General features: G+C 39.2%; 2 protein-coding genes across 3 annotated transcripts in view; one reads left to right on the plus strand and one right to left on the minus strand.

Annotated features, from left to right (window-relative positions):
* The window catches only part of PARP14 (poly(ADP-ribose) polymerase family member 14), a 52400-nt gene extending 36464 nt beyond the window's left edge, over nucleotides 1-15936 (plus strand). For both annotated transcript variants that reach the window (XM_038003407.2, XM_073009763.1), the window contains 8 exons: nucleotides 164-313; nucleotides 612-674; nucleotides 995-1162; nucleotides 4882-5088; nucleotides 5170-5769; nucleotides 7068-7201; nucleotides 12881-13055; nucleotides 13378-15936. In XM_038003407.2, coding sequence (XP_037859335.2) covers nucleotides 164-313; nucleotides 612-674; nucleotides 995-1162; nucleotides 4882-5088; nucleotides 5170-5769; nucleotides 7068-7201; nucleotides 12881-13055; nucleotides 13378-13667 — 1787 coding nt within the window. In that variant the 3' untranslated portion in view covers nucleotides 13668-15936. The remainder of the gene's footprint in view (nucleotides 1-163; nucleotides 314-611; nucleotides 675-994; nucleotides 1163-4881; nucleotides 5089-5169; nucleotides 5770-7067; nucleotides 7202-12880; nucleotides 13056-13377) is intronic.
* A 3108-nt stretch (nucleotides 15937-19044) lies between these two features.
* HSPBAP1 (HSPB1 associated protein 1) overlaps nucleotides 19045-24088 on the minus strand; it is a 48798-nt gene continuing 43754 nt past the window's right edge. Inside the window, exons 7-8 of the mRNA XM_007985595.3 lie at nucleotides 20127-20237; nucleotides 19045-19998 (exon numbers count right to left, since the gene is read on the minus strand). Of these exons, the coding sequence (XP_007983786.2) occupies nucleotides 19468-19998; nucleotides 20127-20237 (642 nt within the window). The 3' untranslated portion in view covers nucleotides 19045-19467. The remainder of the gene's footprint in view (nucleotides 19999-20126; nucleotides 20238-24088) is intronic.

The following is a 24088-nucleotide window of genomic DNA, read 5'->3' on the forward strand; positions in this document are numbered from 1 at the left end:
ACAGATCATCACTGAGGCTGAGGGGCAGGGCCAGGTTAAAGACCAGAGGTCACAGAAAGAGAGAGAGAGGGAAGACATACAAGAGGGCCACATGTGAGCAGGATACCCGAGTCATTCTTGCTGTGGCTGACTTGGTTATTGACTTTACTTCTTTTCTTTTCAGGTTTTTATGGGACTGTTTCTAGCCCTGATTTAGGTGTGCATGAAATGAAGATTGGCTCCATCATCTTCCAGGTGGCTTCTGGAGATATCACCAAAGAAGAGGCAGATGTGATTGTAAATTCCACATCAAAGTCATTTAATCTCAAAGCAGGTACTTGTACAATTTTGATGAGTTCAATAGTTAATGGTAGATGCCATGAAGGAGGGTTTCTGTAGCCAAACTGGTTTTTATAACTTTGGCTTGTTAATTAATAACTTCTAAATTATGTTGACAGGGTTTTCCATAATTAATAATGTTTATTTTATGAAGTTTTCTTCTTTGTCATCAGCAATACCCAATTAGAGTATTCCTCAGATAATGGAGAATGCATTTAGAGAATCTTTCTAATCCAAATATACCATAGTGGTTTTTTACTCATGTTTGTAATCATCTTGATTTTCTCATGTAGGGGTCTCCAAAGCAATTTTAGAATGTGCTGGACAAAATGTAGAAATGGAGTGTTCTCAGCAAGGTAAGGCACCTTCTATTTTTTGGTCCGGAGTTGTAATTGTATGGGAGGCTGTGGAGAGGCTGAGGAAAGACTTGGGGTTGGAGAGACAACACTCTAATTTTAAAATGATACATTTTACTAAAGAATTTCAATCACAGAGACTTAGAAGTGAAAAGTAATCTCACAGTTAAAAAGTAAAGTCATACCATTCCATCAAAGATAGTATTTCAGGAGTTTTTTATTCACAAAATGCTTATTTGCCAAGTTACACATTTTGCTTTCTAAACAAATAATGGGTTCAATATCTACTAATTTTGCATCTTTTTGTTTGTGTTTCCCAGCTCAGCAGCACAAAAATGATTATATAATCACCGGAGGTGGATTTTTGAAGTGCAAGAATATCATTCATGTAATTGGTGGAAATGATGTCAAGAGTTCAGTTTCCTCTGTTTTGCAGGAGTGTGAAAAACAAAACTACTCATCAATTTGCCTCCCAGCCATTGGGACAGGTTTGTAGCCTCTGGCTGTCAAGGCTAAATCCCAAGGCGTCTACTTTCCCTTCCATTTGGAGCTGAGTGTGAATGTGATCAGTGCTGAGTCTGACCCAGGGCAGCAACCATTAAGCTAGGAGTGGACAGCTTCCTCCCCATAAGGCAACTCCCAAGGGAATGACAAAGCCTGTGGATAGTTTGAGTAAAAGAGGAGCAAAACGCAGGAAACTGAAGAGAGTGTTAGAATGTTAGAGAGATAGAAAAAAGGGAAGGGGAAGTAAGGTGGGGAAGAGAAGGGAGAGAATGGGAAGGCCATCCCTCATTCTCTTTCCTCAGTTACTTCACCTTTTTCCATTCCCTACATATTCTCCATTATGCAGCCCTTAGCTTCCTCCTCTTTCCCCTCTCCATGGAGAATCTTAGTACAACAACTTCCACCTCACTCTAGCTGATTCCCAGAGGAACACTTCCAGGCTTCAGCTCAATAGCCAGCTGTGTCACTGGGCCCCAGGGCATTTCTGTGTAGAAGCTTCTCAGTCACCAGAACCTAGTGGGTCAGAAACTCAACTCCCCACTTTCCTCTTTTCAGCCTACTTGCTTCTTTGATTTTCTTCTTTTCCTAAAACTATGTAATGACAGCGTGATTTTTCGTATATAAGGATGGCACTCTGGATTTATCATTAGTTAGGTGGGCTTTATTATTATTATTATTATACTTTAAGTTCTGGGGTCCATGTGCAGAATGTGCAGTTTTGTTACATAGGTGTTCTTTGAGCTCTTCAGGAATTCCTGCTTGGTCTCCTTCAGAGAGCTGGTCAGGGGAGGCATGCCTTCTTAGGCTTGAAGTGAACGGAGCTGCCTGGTTCCCGTGCGAGAATAGTCAGCATCAGATCTGTCATTCTATTGCTCAGGAATCTAAGTTTGAATCTCTTATGCTGCCATTCTAGGTTTTCCAAAAGGTTAGCCTCAAGAAACTTAATCTTCCTTGTCAATTTCTGGGCCTTCTTTTAACCCTCTGACCCATATCTGTAATTCTGTACCATTCCTTATAATGTTCTGAGATGGAATTCTATATCTATTTTACAACTTTTCTATTTCTAAAAGTATAATTTTTGATCCCTTTGTTTTCATTCCCCTTAGAGTATCATCTATTCCTAGCAGATTAGCCAACATTTCTCCTATCTCTCTCTATCAGTCATCTGTCTGTCTATCTATCTATCTATCTATCTATCTATCTATCTATCTATCTATCTATCTATCTATCTATCTTATCTATCTATCTATCTATCTATCTATCTATCTATCTATCTATCTATCTATCTGTCTATCCATCTATCTATGTATGTATCTATCTATCATCTCTCTACTTACTTATCTTTTAAGGACACCCACCAATGACTCCTCAGTCTCTTGTCTCCATCTGCTTTTTTCTCTGAGCTCTAGTCTTGGGTTTCCACCTTCAAGTGATTTGGACCGAGAAAGCAGGCAGCTTAGGGGTGCCACAGACCTTCCCAAAGGAGTCCCGGGTAGAGTCAAAAGAAGAAACAAAGAAAGAAGGTAGTTTTCATTTTGTATAAATATGTACACATTTGAGCATTTCTGGGCTGCTGCAATCCTGTCATTTCTTCCACTGACCTGGTTGCATTGCTGGTCTGCACAAATAAATCAGGGTTAGTGGATTATCCTTGCACGTCCTCTTTACCTGTCTTTATCACCACCTGAGCTGGTCCTGAGACTGATAGATGTGGAAGCTTTCTCTTTTAGTAGTGTATGTGAGTTCAGTTAAGACTGTGATCAAGACAGCCTCTGGCAGTTAAAGGAGCCTCCTCCCTATTCCTTAGAGACACCTGCATAAGAGGAGAGACTAGGTGGTCAGCAATACCTGTGATCACCTCAAGCTCAGCGCAGACTCCAAACTCCCATTCCTTGTCATCTCCCCAAACCTGCCCTTCCTCTTATATCTCCAATCATGTGAAAAACATCACTTTCCATCTAGAGTCCTTGACTCTACCCTCTTCATCACTGTAATCTTCATTAGCTTAGGAATTATTTGATTGAATGTTTACTGAGTGCCCGCATCTGCGAGGCACCATGTTTAGGCACTGGAGATAGAAAGATAACTAAGAAAAGGATCCAGTTCACAAAGAGCACTGAGCCCAGTGTGAGAGACAGGCATGCAAACAAACAACTGCAATGCAACATGAACCATGATATAGTGAAGGTATGTGTATGGCAAACGAGGGAGAGGGAAAGGTTAAGGACAAACCCAGCTGGTCCCTATGTCCTCCTGACTTTACTTCCAAAATAGCTCCTCAATCCCTACTCTTCATTCTGGCCGCCTCTTTTTGTTCAGCTCTTGTCTTTTGACTAAGTTTTTAATACAGCCTCCTAACTAGACCTAGGCTCCCCACTCCATGCTTCCTCCACACCCCTCCAGACTTATCTTCCTCAAAACTAGGTCTGTTCTGCATACATGCCAGGTCAAACATACACCCATTACATAGTTCTATCTGGCATAGCCTGTCCCTCAATTTTCCATATTTCACCTACTGATCACCTGCTCATCCCCACATATCACATCATCTGTGTTTTAGTAAGTGCCTAGTGAGTACCTAGCCAGTGATAGGACATGGCAGATGTTTCTTGAAAGTGAATGAATGTAACTGAACGTGTCCATATAAACTCTTTCAAATACCATGGGGAAATTACAGCTTTGCAAAAGAGAATTTCCCTCTCTCTCTGATCATCTGATTTAAAAAGATTTGAACAACCCCCTCCTTGGTTAATTTTATGTGAGGTTTGTCTACATTCCTACAATTGCCAGCATAACCAAGTCAAAGAAGCCTACTCTTGTTCTGCAATAGTGTGGGCACCATCAACAACGATTAGCCAGGTGGGCTCTTAGTCTGTCACATCAGCTTGGCCAAGGAACTTTTACATTGCCCATCATGTGACTTTGCCAGCTGTTATTCACATGGGACTGTTCCCATGGCTGGAAAGGGACTTTTCATGATCTTACCTAGGCTGTCACTTTCATGGCTTGAGAAGGAGGATATGGAGTATGCTGAAAATAGGGAACACACTGCTCCAGGTAGCTACCTTGAATCCTGGTGGTCAGCTAAAATCTCACTGAGTGTGGAGCGAAAGCCTTCTTGAAGGCTTATAGATAACTTGTGTCTGAAAAATTATAGATTATAACAAATAGCCTATAGCACTGGGTGTCTTACTAAATTTTGCTTAGCTTAAATTAGGTTCCCAGAGATGTCTGGGAGAATAAGGATACATACATAAAATCAAGTGATGACTGATCCAAAAAAAGGTTTTCATCTTTAGAAAGTATTTTATGTCAACATATATTAGCACCTGCTTTTCATGAAATTTTGAGGACACTAGTGAGCTAAGAAGAAAAGCTGCTTGTGCTCTGTAATAGGAGAGGAGGAACACAATGAGCTGGGATCAGCTGAATAGAGTAGATATGATTGTCAGACACCAAAAGTCAGACTTCTGGGTCCTTTGTTCATTGCCAGGCTGTGGGCTTCCTGACATCCTAGAACCAAAACCCTCATTGCATCTAGGACTTCAAAAGTGTTTGCTGATGCTTTGTTAGAAAATTCCACAATGATGAAAGAATTGAGGAGTGGGCATTTATTCTCTGAGCATTGGAAACCCTAATGTATTCCTCAGCCTTCCGCTTAGGTGCTTTTGTCCTTCAGCAATTTTATTATTTGCTCTTCCAGGAAATGCCAAACAAGACCCAGAAAAGGTTGCTGAAGCCATAATTGATGCCATTGAAGACTTTGTCCAGAAAGGATCAGCCAAGTCTGTGAAAAAAGTTAAAGTTGTTATCTTTCTGCCTCAAATACTGGATGTGTTTTATGCCATCATGAAGAAAAGAGAAGGGACTCAGGTTTCTTCCCAACAGTCTATGATGTCTAAACTTGCATGTGAGTTGTTTGCTTTTATGAAATGCATGTTCCTAACGTTGATGTCACATGGGAAATACCTAATCTTCCTTTTCTTTTTAGCATTTTTGCGCATTTCAAAGCCATCTCCCAAAAAAGAGAATCATTTGGTTTTGGAAAAGAAAACAGAATCAGCAACTTTTCGGCTGTGTGGTGAAAATGTCACGTGTGTGGAACAAACTATCTCCTGGCTGCAAGACCTGATTGAAAAAGAACAGTGTCCTTACACCAGTGAAGATGAGTACATCAAATACTTTGATGAAAAGGAGTATCAGAAGTTGAAAGAGCTGCAGGAGAAGTTAAATATTAACATTTTCCTGGACAATAAGAGACCTTTGATTGAGGTTTTGGGAATTAGCAGAGATGTGATGCAGGCTAGAGATGAAATTGAGGCAATGATCAAGAGAGTTCGACTGGCCAAAGAACAGGAATCCCGGGCAGACTGTATCAGTGAGTTTATAGAATGGCAGTATAATGACAATAACACTTTTTATCGTTTTGACAAAATAACCAATCTGAAATTAGAGGATGCAAGAAGAGAAAAGAAAAAAACTATTGATGTCAAAATTAATCATCAGCACTACACAGTGAACTTGAACACATACACTGCCACAGATGCAAAGGGCCTCAGTTTATCTGTTCAGCGCCTTGTGAAATCCGAAGGTGAGTTAAACATTCATACTTGTCATCTACTATTTCACACCTACTTTGGGCATAACACTATTTTGTACATACATCAGAATTTCAAATAGGAAAAAATTCATGTAACACTAATGAAATAAACTAGAAAATATGGCCTCTGAGCTTAAAGTGCTTACGTTATGGCCAGGAAAACCCAGAACGGATGTACCCAAAAGCCTGAAGATGACTATCATCTTGGTAACAATAGTCAAATCTCACCTTTGTTCCCATCTTTACAGTTTATAAGCTTCCGGAAGCCAGTTGTGCTGAGGAGGTAATAGCTGCATCAATTAGGGGAAGGAAAACCATAGGCTTAAAGGAAAAGTGATGGCCCAAGGTTTTCTAGAACAAAAGGGCAAAGGGAAAAACAGAAAAGAAAGCCTGGTCAGAGGGCGGGCCCTCTCTGTGTCTGACTGATAATCCAGGGAGGATCGGGAGCCTGTAGGAACTTCTCCCAGAAGTCACCTCTACCGAGAGCAAAAGGTTCCTTGACGCACATGACAGGAAGCAGGCTTCAGATTCTCTGACCAGATCTACTCTCCAAGAAGAGAATGCCTGTCTTGTGTAGGCAGCCATTCCCACCTTCGAACCAGATTAAGTCCCCCTTGAAAACAGGTAAATTAGCTTCCATTACACCATATTTATCTCTTGTGAGATCAGTGTGAACAGATTCCTAACACTCTGAGCAACCCTTGGAAAATAATACATCACATATAGTATTCTGCTTAGCAGAGGAGAAGACAGAGCTGTCACCACAGCCTATCACATAGCAAAATCTGCCACCCAACTACCTCTTAAAGATGCTATGAAGAATAATGAAAAAATAGATGTGGAGTGCCTGTGGTGGTGATGGTGAGGAGTTCTGGCAAAAATCCATGCATAAACAAAACAGCAACTACTTAGAACACTGTAGGGAAATAATTTATTGTTAGATTGTGACTATTAGAGATTGAACCGAAAACACAGATGAGTTATACTGCACCAACAGTTCTCAAATCGTAGTATGATCCAAACTTAGGAGGCAGACACACAGGCTCTGCTCCTCAGAGATGCTGATTCGGTTGATCTGTGGCTTTCCTTTTTTTTTTGGTTTAACAAGCATTCCAGTTGGTTCTGATGTAGGTTGTCTGTCGTTCATGCTTTGAAAAGCGTTCTCCTAGAAAGATAAGGAACTTTTTGAATGCTTAGGATTGGAAGATAGTAGCACAGGAACACAGATACTAAATTTTCCAGAGTGTACCGGGGATGTACGAGGGCATCCTCAAATATCTCCTTTGCAGTTGACATCCCTGCACACTGGAGTGATATGAAGCAGCAGAATTTCTGTGTGGTGGAGCTGCAGCATGGTGATCCTGAGTACAACACGGTGGCAAGCAAGTTTAATCAGACCTGCGCACACTTCAGAATAGAGAAGGTAAGCCTTCTGCTGGAATGTGGTTTCTGAATGGTGGAAATAAGTTCTGTCATGGTCCTATATAAAATCCATTTTCATTCACTTCCTATCACATTTTTTAACCCAGAATTAGAATTTTTATGGTAATTAGTAGATTCTAGATTCTACTCATGTGACTATAATTACTGAGGCATTAAGATTCTTGTGTCAGTGATTACAATATTCAGTTGTAATATGATAGAACACTAAAGACATAGATTTACTTTGTGAAGCAAGCTAATACAAATTCAAAGATATGGCTTTAAAATTGGATTTGATAACTAGCAAATTCCACAGAGAGCCATGTAGAGGCTCCTCCTCAGATCAGGACCATGTTACTCTGCCCCACTATTCACAGGTCAACAGTGCTTCCTTGATAAAGCCAGCAGCCCTTTCCTTGTTTATCATCATTGTTTTGGGCAGGTGAGTGTGATGATTCGTGCCTGTAGTCCCAGCTATTGGGAGGCTGAGGTGGAAGGATTGCATGAGCCCAGGAGTTTGAGGCCAGCTTGGGTAACATAGCGAGATCCTGCTCTCAAATAAAAAACAACCAATTATTTTGGCATCTTCTTCCATTTTTAAACATTATTGATACTGCTCTTTGAAATTATATTTTTCCTTAACTTTCTCTAGCAATATTATTATGATTTTTCTTTTCCTTGACCAATTTCCTTTTCATTATCGCAGGTATTGTTTCTCTTCCAAACCCCTAATTCTAGCTTTATTCATGCCACTTATGCTTAAGTTTAGATTGAGCAAGAATGAATGTTCTGGTTGACCAGCAATATCTATAGTGGGCCCTATGGATGCCTGCTGCATATTGGCAGACCTTGGCCAGAGAATTGATTTCAACACTTTTTTACAGTGAAACTTTTTTTTTTTTTTTCAATAAAATCTTATGTGAAATCCCAGTGTATGAACCAGATAAAAGCAGGGGTGTTAGTAGTACTTAAGGCACCTCCAGGGAGGTCCCTAGAATTGTGAAAATAACATGAAAAATGGGTGGTCTTTCATCCTCTATGACTATTAAGTCTTATGATTAAGGTTTTTAATATCCATAAGCCTTCCACTTAGATTCAACAATTTTGCCACTTTTGCTTTCTCTGCCTGTCTGTTTTTGCTGAAGCATTTGAAGGTAAGTTGCAGACATCATGATACTCCTATTTTAGCAAGTATCTCCCAATTAAAGACATTCTCCTAAATTATGACAATGCCATTATCCCAATTAAAAACTTAACATTAATTCAGTAATATCCAATATACAGTCCATATTCTTTTTCCCCCCGCCCCGAGACAGAGTCTTGCTCTTTCACCCAGGCTGGAGTGCAGTGACATGATCTTGGCTCACTGCAACCTCTGCCTCCTGGTCGCAAGCGATTCTCCTGCCTCAGCCTCCTGAGTAGCTGAGATTACAGGTGCCCACCACCACACCTGGCTAATTTTTTGTGTGTGTTTTTAGTAGAGATGGGGTTTCACCATGTTGGCCAGGCTGGTCTCAAACTCCTCACCTCAAGTGATCCCTCCGCCTCGGCCTCCCAAAGTGTTGGGATTACCGGCGTGAGCCACCACGTCCGGCCCCAGTCCATATTCTAATTTTTCCAATTGTTCAAAAAAATATCTTATAACTCCCCCTCCCCCACCCCAGTCTGAGTTCACACACTGTTTGGACATTATGTCTCCTTTGTGTCTTCTAATATAGAATAGTACTCTTGCATTTAAAAAAGTATTTTTCATGACACTGAATTTTTTAGAGTTTAAGCCAATTGTGTTGTAGAATGTATCACATTCTGGATCTGTCATGCCTTGATTTTTGTGGAAGAATCCATGCCAGTTTTATAGATTCTAGACTTATCTGATTCTTGGTAATATCATTTATTTCTCTATCCTCTTTATTTCTGGTAAGCTGAGTTAGGTTGAAAGATTTGAATAAATTCAGATAAATATTTTTTGCAAGAATACTTCATAGGTGATACATCACATCAGGAACCTCAGATGGTAAGGCCATCCCACTATTAATGATGCTAAGTTTGATCGCTAGTCAAGTTGGTGACCACCATATCTCTCCACTGGAATCAGTAGATTATCTGTAGGATGATACTTCGTCAGCATATGAGTATCCTGTTCCCCAACAACCTTGTACTGATTGATTTTCACTTCCATTGATGATCCTTGCCTGAATCCATCATTACATTGGAGGTTGCAGGATGGTGATTTTCTAATTCTGTCATTCCTTCTATATATGTTATTTGGCTTTTTTTTAAAGAATAAATGTTCTTTTTTTTCCTGATTTTGAAAAAAATCAGTATGTTATATTTAATTACAGTGATTATTCTGTTAGATGTACAAATTATCCTACATTTGGCTGGCAGGAAGTTGACTCCCATGTCTTTTAATGACCCCATTTATCTTTGAGCATTTCTTTACTTTTTGCCATGAGATTTGTCTTGCTTACCCTGTACTTTCCTTGTCTCATGCCTGGAATCAGACATTTTTCTAAGAAGCCCTGTTACCTTTTAGTGGGGAATGGTAGTGAGAAACCAAGAGTTGTGTGTTGTGTGTGTTCACTGCTATTGAGGTGTTGTTGCTTCCAGGGTCTTTTGTGGCTAGAGCTAAGAAAATCGTGAAGTCGTATTTATGTTTTCTTTTTTCTTTCTTTTTTTTTTGAGGCAAAGGTGTGCTCTGTCATTCCAGCTGTAGTGCATCGGCGTGATCACAGCTTACTGCAGCTTCCAACACCTGGGCTCAAGCAATCCCCACCACTCAGACTCTAGAGTAGCTGGGGCTACAGGCACATGCCACCACACCTTTTTCTGTGTGTGTGTGGAGATGGAGTCTGTGTTATCGAGGCTGGTTTCAAACTTTTGACTTCAAAAGTGCTGGGATTCACCCACCTCAGTCTCTCAAAGTGTCAGGATTACAAGTGTGAGCCACAGCACCCAGCCATATTCATGTTTTCAATTGAAATTTAATGTTGAAACATTTTTTCTTAATATCTTAATATTTTATGTCATTTTGTGTACAATTGAGATTTTGGCTTTTAATAATAGTACATTCTTACTTGTTTCATCCTATAAAATACATAAAATTGTTTCAAAATTATCATACCAAAATTATTATTAGCAATATTAAAATAGCTATGCCAGCTTTCTTTTGGTTATTGTTAGCATGTTATGGTATATCTTTTTGCATTCTTTTTCTTTTAATCTTTTAATAACTGTATATTTAAGATGTATCTCTTGGTAGCAACATATACTTGAGTTTTGCTTTTTCATCATCTAGTCTGACAATCATTAACTGGAGTACTTAATCTTACTTACTGTACTTACTGATATGTTTGGGTTTAAATGTACCATATTAATCTTTGTTTTCTATTTGTAATATCTAGTCTTTGTTCTTTTTTTATCTTTTCCTGGTTTCTTTTGTATTATTTCTATTTCATTTTCACCCCTATTATGTTGTTGGTTATACATTCTAATTCTTTCATTGCTTATCCTAGAGACTATAACATGCATCCTTGACTTACTGAACTGTAATGTAAATTAGTACATCCATCATTCCCCAGACAATGCAAAGACGTTTGAATACTTTAAACCTTATTTATCTCTCTTTTGCTTTTTGTATTGCTTTTAACATGCATTTTAATTCTATTTATATTTGAAACCCAATGAAACATTTTTGTTTATATTTATTTACATGTACCAAAATATTTATCATTTATTTCCAGAGTCTTTCAATTCTTCCTATATTTCCATGCTTCCATCTGGGATAATTTTTCATCTAGATGTAGTATTTCTTCCAATGCAGATCTGGTAGTGATGAATTCTCTCAGTTTTTATTTATCTGAAAATATCTTTATTTCTCTTTCATTCTTTGAAGGATATTTTTACTGGGCATAGAATTTTAGATGGCAATTATTTTCTTTCAGCACTTTGAAGAGATTATTGTCTTCTATGTTACCGTTTCACCGTACTTCCCTTCTCTTTGCAATCTTAGCTCATCAAATCTTTGATGCCTTCAGATAGACTTTTCTCCCTCTCTAGCTCTTCTAGTAGTTGTTGATGAGAGGTTGGTCTGATAAAAGTAATCTACCTTGGCTAGACATCTGCTGCTAATAATAAACCTACTAAATAAAGTTTAAGATTTATTTCTAATTTTTTTTTTTTTTTTTTTTTGAGACGGAGTCTCGCTCTGTTGCCCAGGCTAGACTGCAGTGGCCGGATCTCAGCTCACTGCAAGCTCCGCCTCCCGGGTTTACACCATTCTCCTGCCTCAGCCTCCCGAGTAGCTGGGACTACAGGCGCCCGCCACCTCACCCAGCTAGTTTTTTGTATTTTTTAGTAAAGACGGGGTTTCACCATGTTAGCCAGGATGATCTCGATCTCCTGACCTTGTGATCCACCCATGTCGGCCTGCCAAAGTGCTGGGATTATGGGCTTGAGCCACCGCGCCCGGCTATTTCTAATTTTTTTATCTTAGAATTTATCCCATGAAAAATACAGAATCAGATTACTATATTCAAAAATTACTTGACATAATTATTTTAAAATTTTTTAAAGGGTAAGAAACAACCTTTTTAAATTTAAGAATTAGCAGACTAAGAAATTGAGAATTATTTCAAAATTCAAAAAATGTTGAAGGATTTAAAAATGAGTGAGATAAAATTTAAGGTAAATGAAATAAAATGAATGTAGGCATTTTGAAGATTAGAAATTTAGCCGTAGATAAAGAATACAAAGGAAAAATAATTTAAAAATCATAAACTGGATCAACAAAATTTATGCTAATGCTGAGACTTTGAATTAGAGTGCAAAAATTGTATCTTAATTAAAAAGAGAAAACCCAAAACTGGAAAAAAAAAAAAAAAAGAACCAGATGATGGCAGGTAATAGTGTTAAGCCTGAGAGTTCTCCAAAATGGAAAACATTCTGACAACATGGGCAATATGGAACCTTTACCTTGTGCCTTTCCATGAGGCACTTTGGCCACCTTTATCCACCCCTCAGTCTTCCCAGGACAGCTTTATGAAACTGCTACTACTTGGTGATTAGGGAAGTTTAGAAGTAGAACTGCAACCCAGGACCCAAGCAGTTTCCAGCACCGCCCTGGAGGCCACTGCCTAAAGAGATGGTGAAAGCATGGCCACTTTGGTCTACAACATTCAAGATTCAGGCTCCACTCTTCCAACTGGACCAGAGATTTTCATTAGTTAATTTCATTCTTGCCTAGATACTCTGTTGCTTCTCTTACTGTAAGTACACAACTAGGTCAACCAGTATCCCAGAAGGACTAAGGTGGTGAGAGGCAGAGTGCAAAGCAAGGTGGACACAGCAACAGGAGCAGTCATTAGAGTACATGTAAAAAGCAGGAGTTGCAGAAGTTGGGCCAGCGGAATTCATGTCATGAGTACTTAAAATCCTAAACCTTGTTTGCGCTCCTGCGGTACATAGAAGATGTTAAAAATTAAACCAACATTCTTCCCATTGCCTGGTTTTATGAAACACTGGATCTAAAAAGATTTCTGAATGCAGAAAGCTGCCATCTGGCATTGGATTTTCTGTTTAGTGTGCTTTTATTTATGAAACATAGTGATCATGTTTCGTTTGCTGTATATTGGCAAGTGCTCTTGGAACTGGCAGAATATTTTTCTTTATTAATTTGCAGATTGAGAGGATCCAGAATCCAGATCTCTGGAATAGCTACCAGGCAAAGAAAAAAACCATGGATGCCAAGAATGGCCAGACAATGAACGAGAAGCAACTCTTCCATGGGACAGATGCCGGCTCCGTGCCATATGTCAATCGAAATGGCTTTAATCGCAGCTATGCTGGAAAGAATGGTAAGGAAGCGAGTGATCTGGCTGCTTGGAATGAGGCATCAGCCATGAGAGCCTGAGTTGGCTGGGACCATGCGGATTCATTGTGGTCCCCCATCATTGATGGCCATGTTGCAGCCCGAGTTTCAGGGTAGGACTCACTGTATTTCATCCCAAAGGAGACTGACTGGCCCTTCTAGGTAGAAAAATTGATGATTAAAAGTGAAAAGCACAGAAGAAAAAATTTTAAGAGAGGCTTTAGTAATAACATTATTTAACAGATTGGGCCAACATATCAAATTTTACATTAAATTGAAATCCTTAAAAATGGTTTTTCTTTTCACAGCTGTGGCATATGGAAAGGGAACCTATTTTGCTGTCAATGCCAATTATTCTGCCAATGATACGTACTCCAGACCAGATGCAAATGGGAGAAAGCATATGTATTATGTGCGAGTACTTACTGGAATCTATACACACGGAAATCAATCATTAATTGTGCCTCCTTCAAAGAACCCTCAAAATCCTACTGACCTGTATGACACTGTCACAGATAATGTGCAACATCCAAATTTATTTGTGGTATTTTATGACTACCAGGCATACCCAGAGTACCTTATTACTTTTAGAAGATAATGTTTTGGTATCCTTCTCACAAAATATTATCCATTTGTACATATCTAGTTGTAAAACAAGTTTTAGGTTTTTTTATTCCTCTTAACAGATTTTTCCTAATATCCAAGGATCATTCTTTGTCACTGAAGCCAGTCTTTCTTCAGCTTCTCTTTCATAATGGAAATGAACTTATCTTGAGACCTAATAACTTGGAGAATTTAAATGAGATAATGCAGTTGCAACAGTGTGTCCACAAGTATGGACATCAAATCTGTGGGAAAAGAACAGGTTTGTATTTTCAGGAAGGAGAGAATAACAATCTTACAGACAGAGAGCACAGCTAAGCACAGCTGCCACTGCGGGAGACAGCCGGCCCCACGTCAGGATGCCATAGTGCTGTGGGGAGCACAGTATTACCAAGTGGGTAGGGCTTCTGTCTTCTCTGGGAGCAGGGATGGTATCTTAGTCATATTGTTTTCCTTGGGATGAGGTCTGTGCCTGATGTACAATGGATACTTCATAAATGTTTGATAAACCAATGAAGAACGAAAAAAAGCCTAGTCAGGCTCCTATCCAAAGTAGGAACTATCTCTTTAACATTCTAACATTCTTGACTTACTGTCACTTTACCTCAAATTGAACAGATTCCATGATGGGAACTTCATTCTCCCCAAACTAGCCAGTGACATGTGGGACAGCTCTGGCCAGGGCTCTGGGACTGCAGTGTACTTTCCCTGCACGGTCCAGGAGCTGTGATGTGGCTGTGGTCTAGGGGAATCCTGCCCCATGGAGTTGCGCCGCACAACCCTGGCTCCAGTTGCCAGAAGGCTCTTTTTAATGTTGAACCAAAATGTGCCTTCTTCTTTTTTTTTTTTTTTTGAGACAGAGTTTCACTCTTGTTGCCCAGGCTGAAGTGCAATGGCGTGATCTCGGCTCACTGCAGCCTCCGCCTCCCAGGTTCAAGCGATTCTCCTGTCTCAGCCTCCCGAGTAGCTGGGATTCCAGGCATGTGCCAACACACCTGGCTAATTTTGTATTTTTAGTAGACATGAGGTTTCTCTATGTTGGCCAGGCTGGTCTTGAACTCCCAACCTCAGGTAATCTGCCCGCCTCAGCCTCCCAAACTGCTGGGATTACAGGTGTGAGCCACCGCGGCCGGCCAGTGTGCCTTCTTATAGTGTCTACTCATTGGTCTTTGTTCTGCCCAGTGATAACAATGGGATAACGCCTGCTACACAACTTCACTGTGAAACCCTTCTCCTGTGCTGAGATTAAACAAACTCTAAGATTATTAAATAGTATATTTTCCTTGATAGCCTAGCTTTTGATGTCTTATGTATAAATAAACCAAAGGAAGTGAGCAGTCATATTGCTAATCTGCTAACTCATATCTATTGAATGATAAAGTTTTAAAAGTTTCCCCAGGTAAGTTTAAGATTCAAACACCATCTATTGAGCACGTAGATTGTGTGCCAGGTAGTAAAATAGGTGCTTTCACACACATTGTCTCAATTCCTCAAACAATCCTGTGAGGTAAGAATTCTCTCTGTATTTGAAACTTGAGGAAACATGCTCAGAGTGCAAGAAGCTTCCTTGCCTGAGATCACCTAAGCAGGAACCCTCAGAGCCAGCAACTGAATCTTGGTCCCTGTGATGTCAAGTCCACTGCTCTTCCCACTGCAGAACATGGCCTCTAGATTAATGCCACTGATTCAGGAACATCTCCGACAGTCTTGAAATACCCCCATCTTCCCTTGTTGTTTTTTTCCTTCTGGCTTCTTCTATTATAGTCTCTTTATTTGAAACTCTGTAGGCCAAGGCCAGAGCTGATACCGACACGGAGCCAATGCAGATAGCACATCAGATCCTAGGGGTCGCTGGGAGGATTAAGGGATTTAATCTGCTAGGAACACCTGTACTTGAAGTGGAGGAGGTTAGGCGGCCACAGTTGCTGCTTCATTAACATAGAGGTTTTGGATTTTTTTCTCTTGTGGTTTGTTTTTTAAGTGGATTGGCAGACTCCTTATTGCTTAAGAGTGGTTTTCTAGGCAGGCCACTGGCATCTGAATTCATCATTGACAATAAATGTAAGAAATTGGAATAAAAAAGAGAGACCCGCTGTTATTTGCTTTTGTTCTCCGATGGTTTGGTTAACTCAGGGTAAGGCTGAGTATCAGGGTATATCGCACTGAAGAATAACAATCCATTCAGTAATGTTATAGTTATCCTCAATCTAAACATGTTAACTGTCATTTTCCTCCTTTTCAAATAAAATACTGGAAAACTGTCATTTAATGGTACACATTTTTATCTTAAAGGGCAAATATGGGGGGCTTAATGATAAACACAGACCACTGCTGATAATAATAATTTAAAAACCACAACTAAGTATGACAGCATGAAGGGATGCTCAGTGTATTAATATTTGGCTGAAAATTACAGGAAGGGGCATGATACAGCCATAGTTTAGTGAATCTGAAGGGCTTATCGACCCCAGCAAGTAGCCCCGGGTGAAACAAGTCCACTTTGCACCTGTGATAGGTCTTGGTGGTTTACTCTAGGGTCAGAAATTCTCTTTTTTGGTATTTGGATCACCTGAGGTGTTTGCTGAAACTCCAAGCTCTGGCCTCATCCCAAAGGAGTCAGATTCTTTAGCATTAGAGTGGTTCCCAGGAATCTGCATTTTGGGCAAGCACCTCAAATAATTCTGGTATCTCTGACACCCAGAGCCACTATAAAATGTTCATGGACCTCAGGCACTTTTGCCATTGTGGGCCCTTTATTGCATAAAAAAATTAAATATAATTTGCAACTGCATTGACATGAACACAAATGAAGTCGAGGCTGGATTATATATTTTGTTCCTGATTTTAAAAGAAAATAAAAATCTTTGTGGCCTCCTAAAAGATTCGTGGGCCCTAGCCATTGTCTACTGCACCTAATGGATAAGGCAGCCTGCTGCTGCTCGCTTGATTCTGTGACATTAGGCGGAAGGCTGAGCTTTTATTTATTTTTTATTCTTCTAAGGATAGAGGTTTTACTATGTTGCATGAGCTGGGCTCAAGCAATCTCCCTGGCTCAGCTGGGATTACAGGCACATTCGGCTGGGTTTGTATTCTTTGGCGCCCAGGCTGGAGTTCAATGGTGTGATCTCGGCTCAGCGCAACCTCCGCCTACTGGGGAGGCTGAGGCAGGCAGATCACGTGGTCAGGAGTTTGAGACCAGCATGGCCAATATGGTGAAACACCATCTCTACTAAAAAAAAAAAAAAAAAAAAAAAATACAAAAATTAGCTGGGCATGGTGGTGTGCACCTGTAATTCCAGCTACGCCTCAAGCGATTCTTCTGCCTCAGCCTCCGGAGTAGCTGGTACTGCAGGCATGTGCCACCACACCTGGCTAAGTTTGCATTTTTAGTAGAGACGGGGTTTCACCATGTTGGCCAGGCTGGTCTCAAACTCCTGACCTCAGGTGATCTGCCTGCCTTGGCCTCCCAAAGTGCTGGGATTACATGTGTAAGCCACGGCGCCCAGCTGAGGTTCTCTTTAATCAGTGATTTCACTTGCTCAGTCAGCTTACCTGTGAAATGCAGGATGAAAAGGGACACAACTACCGTGGTGGCTGACAGCCCCCCTTTCACTCTCTTTTCTCACATCACTCTCTGCAGATAGTCAGAACCTCTTGCTGCCTTACGGTCTCTATGAAATCAGGAAATTATCCCCCATAATCTGTTTCATACCATAGACATCCATGCACAACAATGTGTTAACTCTTCTCCCAGGTCTCAGCATCTCAAATATTTAACTCTAATTGAATTAAATGTTTTGTCTCAAAACGCCTTGTAAACTTTCCTGACCCCAACCTACACTAAAAAATACATTTTATATCAAGCCCAATACATCCACCGATGTAACTGAAAAGTTTTATGAGATATACTTACCCTGAAATATTTTTCATGAAAGGTTTCCTGAAATAATAGAGTATTCCAATTCAGTGAAATTATTTATTCCATTTAAAAACAGAAAACAAAAAACACTGGTCTCTGTAATCCCAGCACTTTGGGAGGCTGAGGCAGGCAGATCACGTGGTCAGGAGTTCGAGACCAGCATGGCCAATATGGTGAAACCCTGTCTCTACTAACAAAAAAATACAAAAATTAGCTGGGCATGGTGGTGTGCACCTGTAATTCCAGCTACTCAGGAGGCTGAGAGAATCGCTTGAACCCGGGTGGCAGAGGTTGCAGTGAGCGGAGATCGGGCCACTGCACTGTTGCATGGGCGACAGAGCAACACTCCACCTCAAAACAAAAAACCAAAACAGAACAAAAAAACAAAAAACGCTGGTCTCACCTGCTACAATGATTTTATAATAGGTCACTATCTGCAGTTTGAAAAAGTGGTCAAAGGAGTAGCAAGCATAAAAAGTAAAATATCTGTAGTAAATGATGTCTATTTCTGCAATAGGAATATACCAAGAATAACAGCTACCTTATCTTTGGCCACATTCTCTGTCCCAATGTACTTGATGAGGTATTGTCAATAAGGTCTCATTTTTATTATTCACTCATTCAAATATTTAATAAGCACCTACTACATGCTGGGCACTGATTGTGGCTCTGCAAATAACAGCAATAATCAAAGTCTCTACCCTTAAGGAGTTACATTTTGGTTGGGAGAGATGCTAATGAAATTCATAGGTAAATACACAGTGGTCAGATGGAGATAAGTGCCACAGAAGGACTCTTTTCAGACCCTTCTTTCCCTGGGCATGCTTACGTAACAACACCCTTTTTCCCTCCAAGAAAACACATACTTTCTTTGGATTTACTGATATTCTTTACCTCGAGGACAGTAGGATAGCCAGCTATTAGTTCATCTCAAAGGTGACTTTGCATATCTTTTCTGTTGTATATTTGTTTCATGCATGGTTACCCAGAGATCAACATGCTTTTCTAATTTCTAAATTCCTTCTTAGACAGTGATGGTGATTAATTATCCCTGGATCTTGCAAATGTAATGAGAGTGGGATCAATTTCACTGAGCTAAGTCTTTAGTCACTGTTTGGGGAGTTTGAGTGCTTTTTAGTCCCAGGATTGGTGTTCCTAGATGTCCAAGTTCCTTGCCTGAATAGGCCTCATACCGAACCCACAACTACTTTTCTCCTGATTGGTATCCTGCTCTGAATGACAGGGGTTATCCAGTGAGAATTCTGCAGCTGTTACAAGTGAGATCACCTCAGAGCAAGGCTAGATTCCAGACCCAGGGGATCCATTAGACCAGAGGCTGACAAAGCTTTTCGGTAAAGGAACAGATAGTGAATATTTTTTCTGGGCCACACACTTTCTGTCACTACTCAACACCGCCGTCGTAATCCTGAAGACATCGTAGACAATATGTAAATGAATTGCATGGCTGTGTTCCAGTAAAACTTTATTTGCAAAAGTAAGCAGCAGGCTGGTCCCTGGTTGAGGCTGAGGAAGACATTACTTCCTGCTGGAAATACTTGGGACTTACATTTGAGACAAGCTGAAAGTTTGGGATGAGGGAGGAACAAAAGCTTACAAACAAAGAGCAGCCAGTTTGGCCAAAGAGGAATATGCATGAAAGAAGGTGGCAACAGATTGTGCACATGTACCCTAAAACTTAAATAAAAAAAAAAAAAAAAAAAGAAGGTGGCAACAGACTGAAATGTAATTTGGTAAGGACAAATACATTTACAAACGTGCAAACTGACCTTTTGCTGGTTCATCTTTATTTTACAGTCACACTACTTAAAAATACATATTTAAAAAATATTATTTTAAAAGTCATCTTCCACTAGAATCACAAACTTCTTCCTTGTATCAAAAGTTGTGCCACTATCCTGGTTACTTGTGGATTCACCAAGCAGTCCAGCAAGTCGTCCGTAGAAATGAATGTTTGAGAAGGAGCCGTAGTAGCATTTGAGGCAATCTGTTCCTTAATTGCCTTTTCACTGTTCATTATTTGTTGTCTCTTGGCACAATGCAATTTTCCAAAGTGTTCTCCATCCTTGTCAACAAAGTCTTTCCCATCACTTCCAAATATGCCTCCTCTTTCTGAAGGTGGTTCTTCGGACCTCTGTGCCACAGGTACCAGATCAGGGCCAAAGGGACTTGCTGCCTCCGGTTTGCCTGTTCCTGTGGTCAAGTTCTGGCTACCTGTTTGGCCCACCTCCATGTCGCTGTACACATTTAATTCTTCCTTTTTCATGCACTCTCCACCTGTTCTCGGTGCTTGGATTTCTACTACCTTAGATGTTCTGCAATGATCAAAAAATGCAGAAACAGCTGCATTTAAGTAGCAACAGTTTACTGCATGGGACGTTTCCTCAACCTAAGGGAAAAGGAAAACCCCTTAAAATGGTTACATACATTTAGTTACATTGGAAAACAAAAGTCCTAGTCAGGGCTGGTTTACCACAGGAAACTTAACTGCCATGATGAAGACCAGAAGCCGCCTACCTCAGTGGGGTTTAACCAGGCTCTGGTATTTTGTGGATTCTCTGCAGTTTTCAGGGCACACACAAGCATACGAGTGATGGCCTCTTCTACCCGGGCTAGGTGATCCTCTTCCTGAATTAAAAAAAACACACTTTTAACTTTTGTTAAGTCTCACGGCTTTTTGAGAGAATAAAGTCTCTTTTAATTTCATCTTCTGTTCTCTCATTAATACAAGTTTTGTTATAGAAGGAATGAATATGCTATTGGTAGAACCACAATTTTTGTGTATTTACTATCACCTGCCATCTAGAAGAGTTGCAGAATATTTCACCAAATTTAAGTATGTATTCTATCTATAAGACATGGCCTTAATTTATCAATCACCTTATGATATTTTCTCCAATCTTTTCCATTATTTGACATGTTTAAAGTTTTTTTTTAAAGTACCACATACAGAGGAATAATCCCTATAGAGTCTGACAAGCAAATTATTTCAGAGATGGAAGAAAAATTACAATAAACATGCTTGGCTACAAGAATGAGATGGCTATCCATCTAAACATGGCTTTCTTAAGACAGAGTAAGCATAAGGTATAGCATTAATGAGGAACTGCATTAAAATCAACAACTTCTGTTTACCAAAAAATACCACAAAGGAAAAAAAACAAACTGGATGCCTGTAACATATATAACTGATAAAATATTAATGTGTAGAATAAAGAATCTACACATACCAATAAGAGAAATGAGCAAATTTTTAAAAATGGGCAAAAGACACAATGACCAGCACTTTTAAAAGGAGCAATCAGATGACTAATAAACATATGAAGATATGTTTAGCCTCCAGGGAAGTGCAAATTGAGAAACCCATGAAATTGGCAAAAAGGGGCCTGATGGTTCCACGTGGGACATTGAGAGACAAAAGTCTTATACACTAATGGGAAAGCAAATTGATAGAGACATTTGGAAAACATGGGTGGCATTATCTCGTAAACTTCAGTATTGTATACCCTACGGACCAGCAATACCACTCCGAGATTTATACACAGTCTAGAGAAACTCTTGCACATGTGTGCCAGGAAACATGTATAAAAATATTCTGTTCACAGAAGCAAAAAAATTGAACACCGAATCATCCATCAATAGAACAATGAATAATGTATAATTTATTATAAATATAAATTATTGATATATATACACATATATTAATATATGAATAGTAACTGAAATAGCAGCATGAATATTAATAATGAATAAATTATGGAGTATCTTAACACAGTATTATATCACAGTGAAAATGAATGAACAGCTTACATGTGACAGCACAAATGAATCTTAGAAACACAATACTGAACTTAAAAAGGCAAATCTCCATGATGAGATACCACTTCACACTAGGACAGTGCTAATAAAAAAAAAGACAGATATTAACAGGTGTTGGTGAGGATGCAGAGAAATCAGAATCTTCATACACTGCTGGTGGGAATGTAAAATGGTGCTTCAGAAACCTGGGAGTTCCTCAAAAGGTTAAACACAGAGTTACCATATGTAATGATTAATTTTGAGTCAAGTTGTCTAGACTATAGTGCTCAGTTGTTTGGTCAAACAATAATCTGGATGTTGTTGTGAAGATATCTTGAAGATATTACTAGCATTTACTATCAACTGACTTTATGTAAAGGAGATTACACTCAATAATGTGCGTGGTCCTCATCCAATTAGTTGAAGTCCTTAAGAGCAAAAACTGAGATGTCTTAGAGAAAAAAATTCTGCCTCAACACTGTAATAGAAGTCCTATGTGAGTTTCCAGCCTGCCAGCCTACCCTACAAATTTCAGACATGCCAGCCCCCACAATCAAGCAAGCCCATTCCTTAAAGTAAATCTCAATCTCTTGTTCTCTATATAAGTACAGACATTTCTATGTATTATATAGATATCTACATTTATGGACATGTAGATATCATGTAAAGATATCTATCTATACTCATAGGAATGGAATTGCTGGATCATATGGTATATCAGAGTTCCTCAGAAAAACAGAACCAACAGAAGATGTAGCCAGATAACCAGATACAGATATAACATAAAACATTAGATTCATTATATACCGTAAGATTTAGCCATGCTATAGCATGCATCAGTATTTCACTCCTTGTGATATTTGAAAAATATTCCATTGTACACATATACCACATTTTATCCACTTATCAGATGATTGATATTTGAGTTGTGTCACTTTGGGCTATTATGAATACTACTACTGTGAACATTCGTGTAGAAGTTTTTGTGTGGACCTACATTTTCATTTTTCTTGGGTATACACCTAGGAATGGAATTGCTGGGTCACATGGTGTATCAGTCAAGGTTCTCCAAAGAAAGAGAACCAATAGAAAAAAATATATATGTGTGCATATGTGTACAGGGATAAGACAGATGGATAGATGGACAGATAATGTGACAAAACTTTTTTGTTTAAACAAGAGAATGAGAAGAGTGAACGGAATACATAGGGAAGGGATTGGGAAGAACACAGCACCACTCGAACAGAGCTAAAATCTCTACTCTTTTCCAAATATGTTATTCATGAAAGCAATATCAGAACGTGGAGTTAACTTGAGTTATATAAGTATGGTAGGCTCTAAAACCTAAGAGCTTTTTGGAGCTAAACTTGGCAAAAAGAAGGAATTATTGTCCAATGTTGAAGAGACAATGATAAAAGCAACATATGACAGAGAAAGATAGGATTATGTAACTCCAATTGTGCATTCCAGTTTTTCAGTAAAGAATGAGTTGCCTTCGAACAGAATTATACAGAAAGATGTTGAAGAAGGAACTGGAGGTCTGGTTTGGTGAAGGACAGAAATCATCCACTTGAAATCAGCATGAAGTTCTTAGCTACCACACTTCTAAGTATGGAGTCTGTTATTACTCAATGATACTAATCCTTTGGAAAATTATAGAAAAGATTACTAAATAGTATATAATGAGCCTTTTAAAAACACTGTGGTGAAGTCATTCATGTTACTGCAGCCACGTAAATTCAAATCTAAATAAAATATGAACAAACACTATCCCATGGTAAATTAAAAAACAGTATATCACAACCAAGTGGTATTTGCTCCAGAAATTAAGGATGAATCAATATTAGGCAACCAATTGATATAATTTATTGCACTACCAAATGTTTACTAAAGAAGAATATTATGTAATCTTCTTTATCAATTCAACAACATTCAATACCTTTTCCTGATTTTAAAAAACAAAAAGTAATGAAATAGAAATTGATGGATACTTAATATGATAAAACACATACAACTCAGCCCCAAATCTAGCATTTCATAGTCAGGAACAAGGCAAGGATGCCCACTATCTCCACTATTATTAATGAATTGGATGGATTAGCCAATGTAATCAGACCAAATCTCCACCCCCACCCCACAATTATAGGCAAACAAATTAGAAAGGAAGAAGAAAAACTATCTTAATTTTCAGGTAATCTGAGGGATACCTGAAAATCCCAGAAAGTCAGTATAAAACTACCACAAAATAAAATAAGTCAAATTAACACAAAAATCAATAGCTATCATATACACTAATAATATCCACTTAGAAGACAGAATGGAAGAGAAGACCTTACCCTAGCAGCAAAAAAAGATGAAATATGGCAGTCCCTCCTTACCTGCAGTTTTGCTTTCTACGGTTTCAGTTACCCGTGGGTAATCTCAGTCAGCAAATATTAAATGAAAAAATCCAGAAATAAACAATTTATAAGCTTTAAATTTCATGCAATTCTGAGTAGTGTGATGAAATCTCCCACCATTCCACTCTACACAGTACACATTACCTGCCTCTGAGTCACTCAATAGTTAGCTCAGTGATCAGATCACTGTCGTGGTATTTGCAGGGCCTATATTCAAGGAACCCTTATTTTACTTGATAATGGCCCCACAGTACAAGAGTTGTGATGCTGGCAATTTGGATA

This window comes from Chlorocebus sabaeus, chromosome 22, assembly GCF_047675955.1.
Source record: "Chlorocebus sabaeus isolate Y175 chromosome 22, mChlSab1.0.hap1, whole genome shotgun sequence".
NCBI classification, from domain to species: Eukaryota; Metazoa; Chordata; class Mammalia; order Primates; family Cercopithecidae; genus Chlorocebus; species Chlorocebus sabaeus.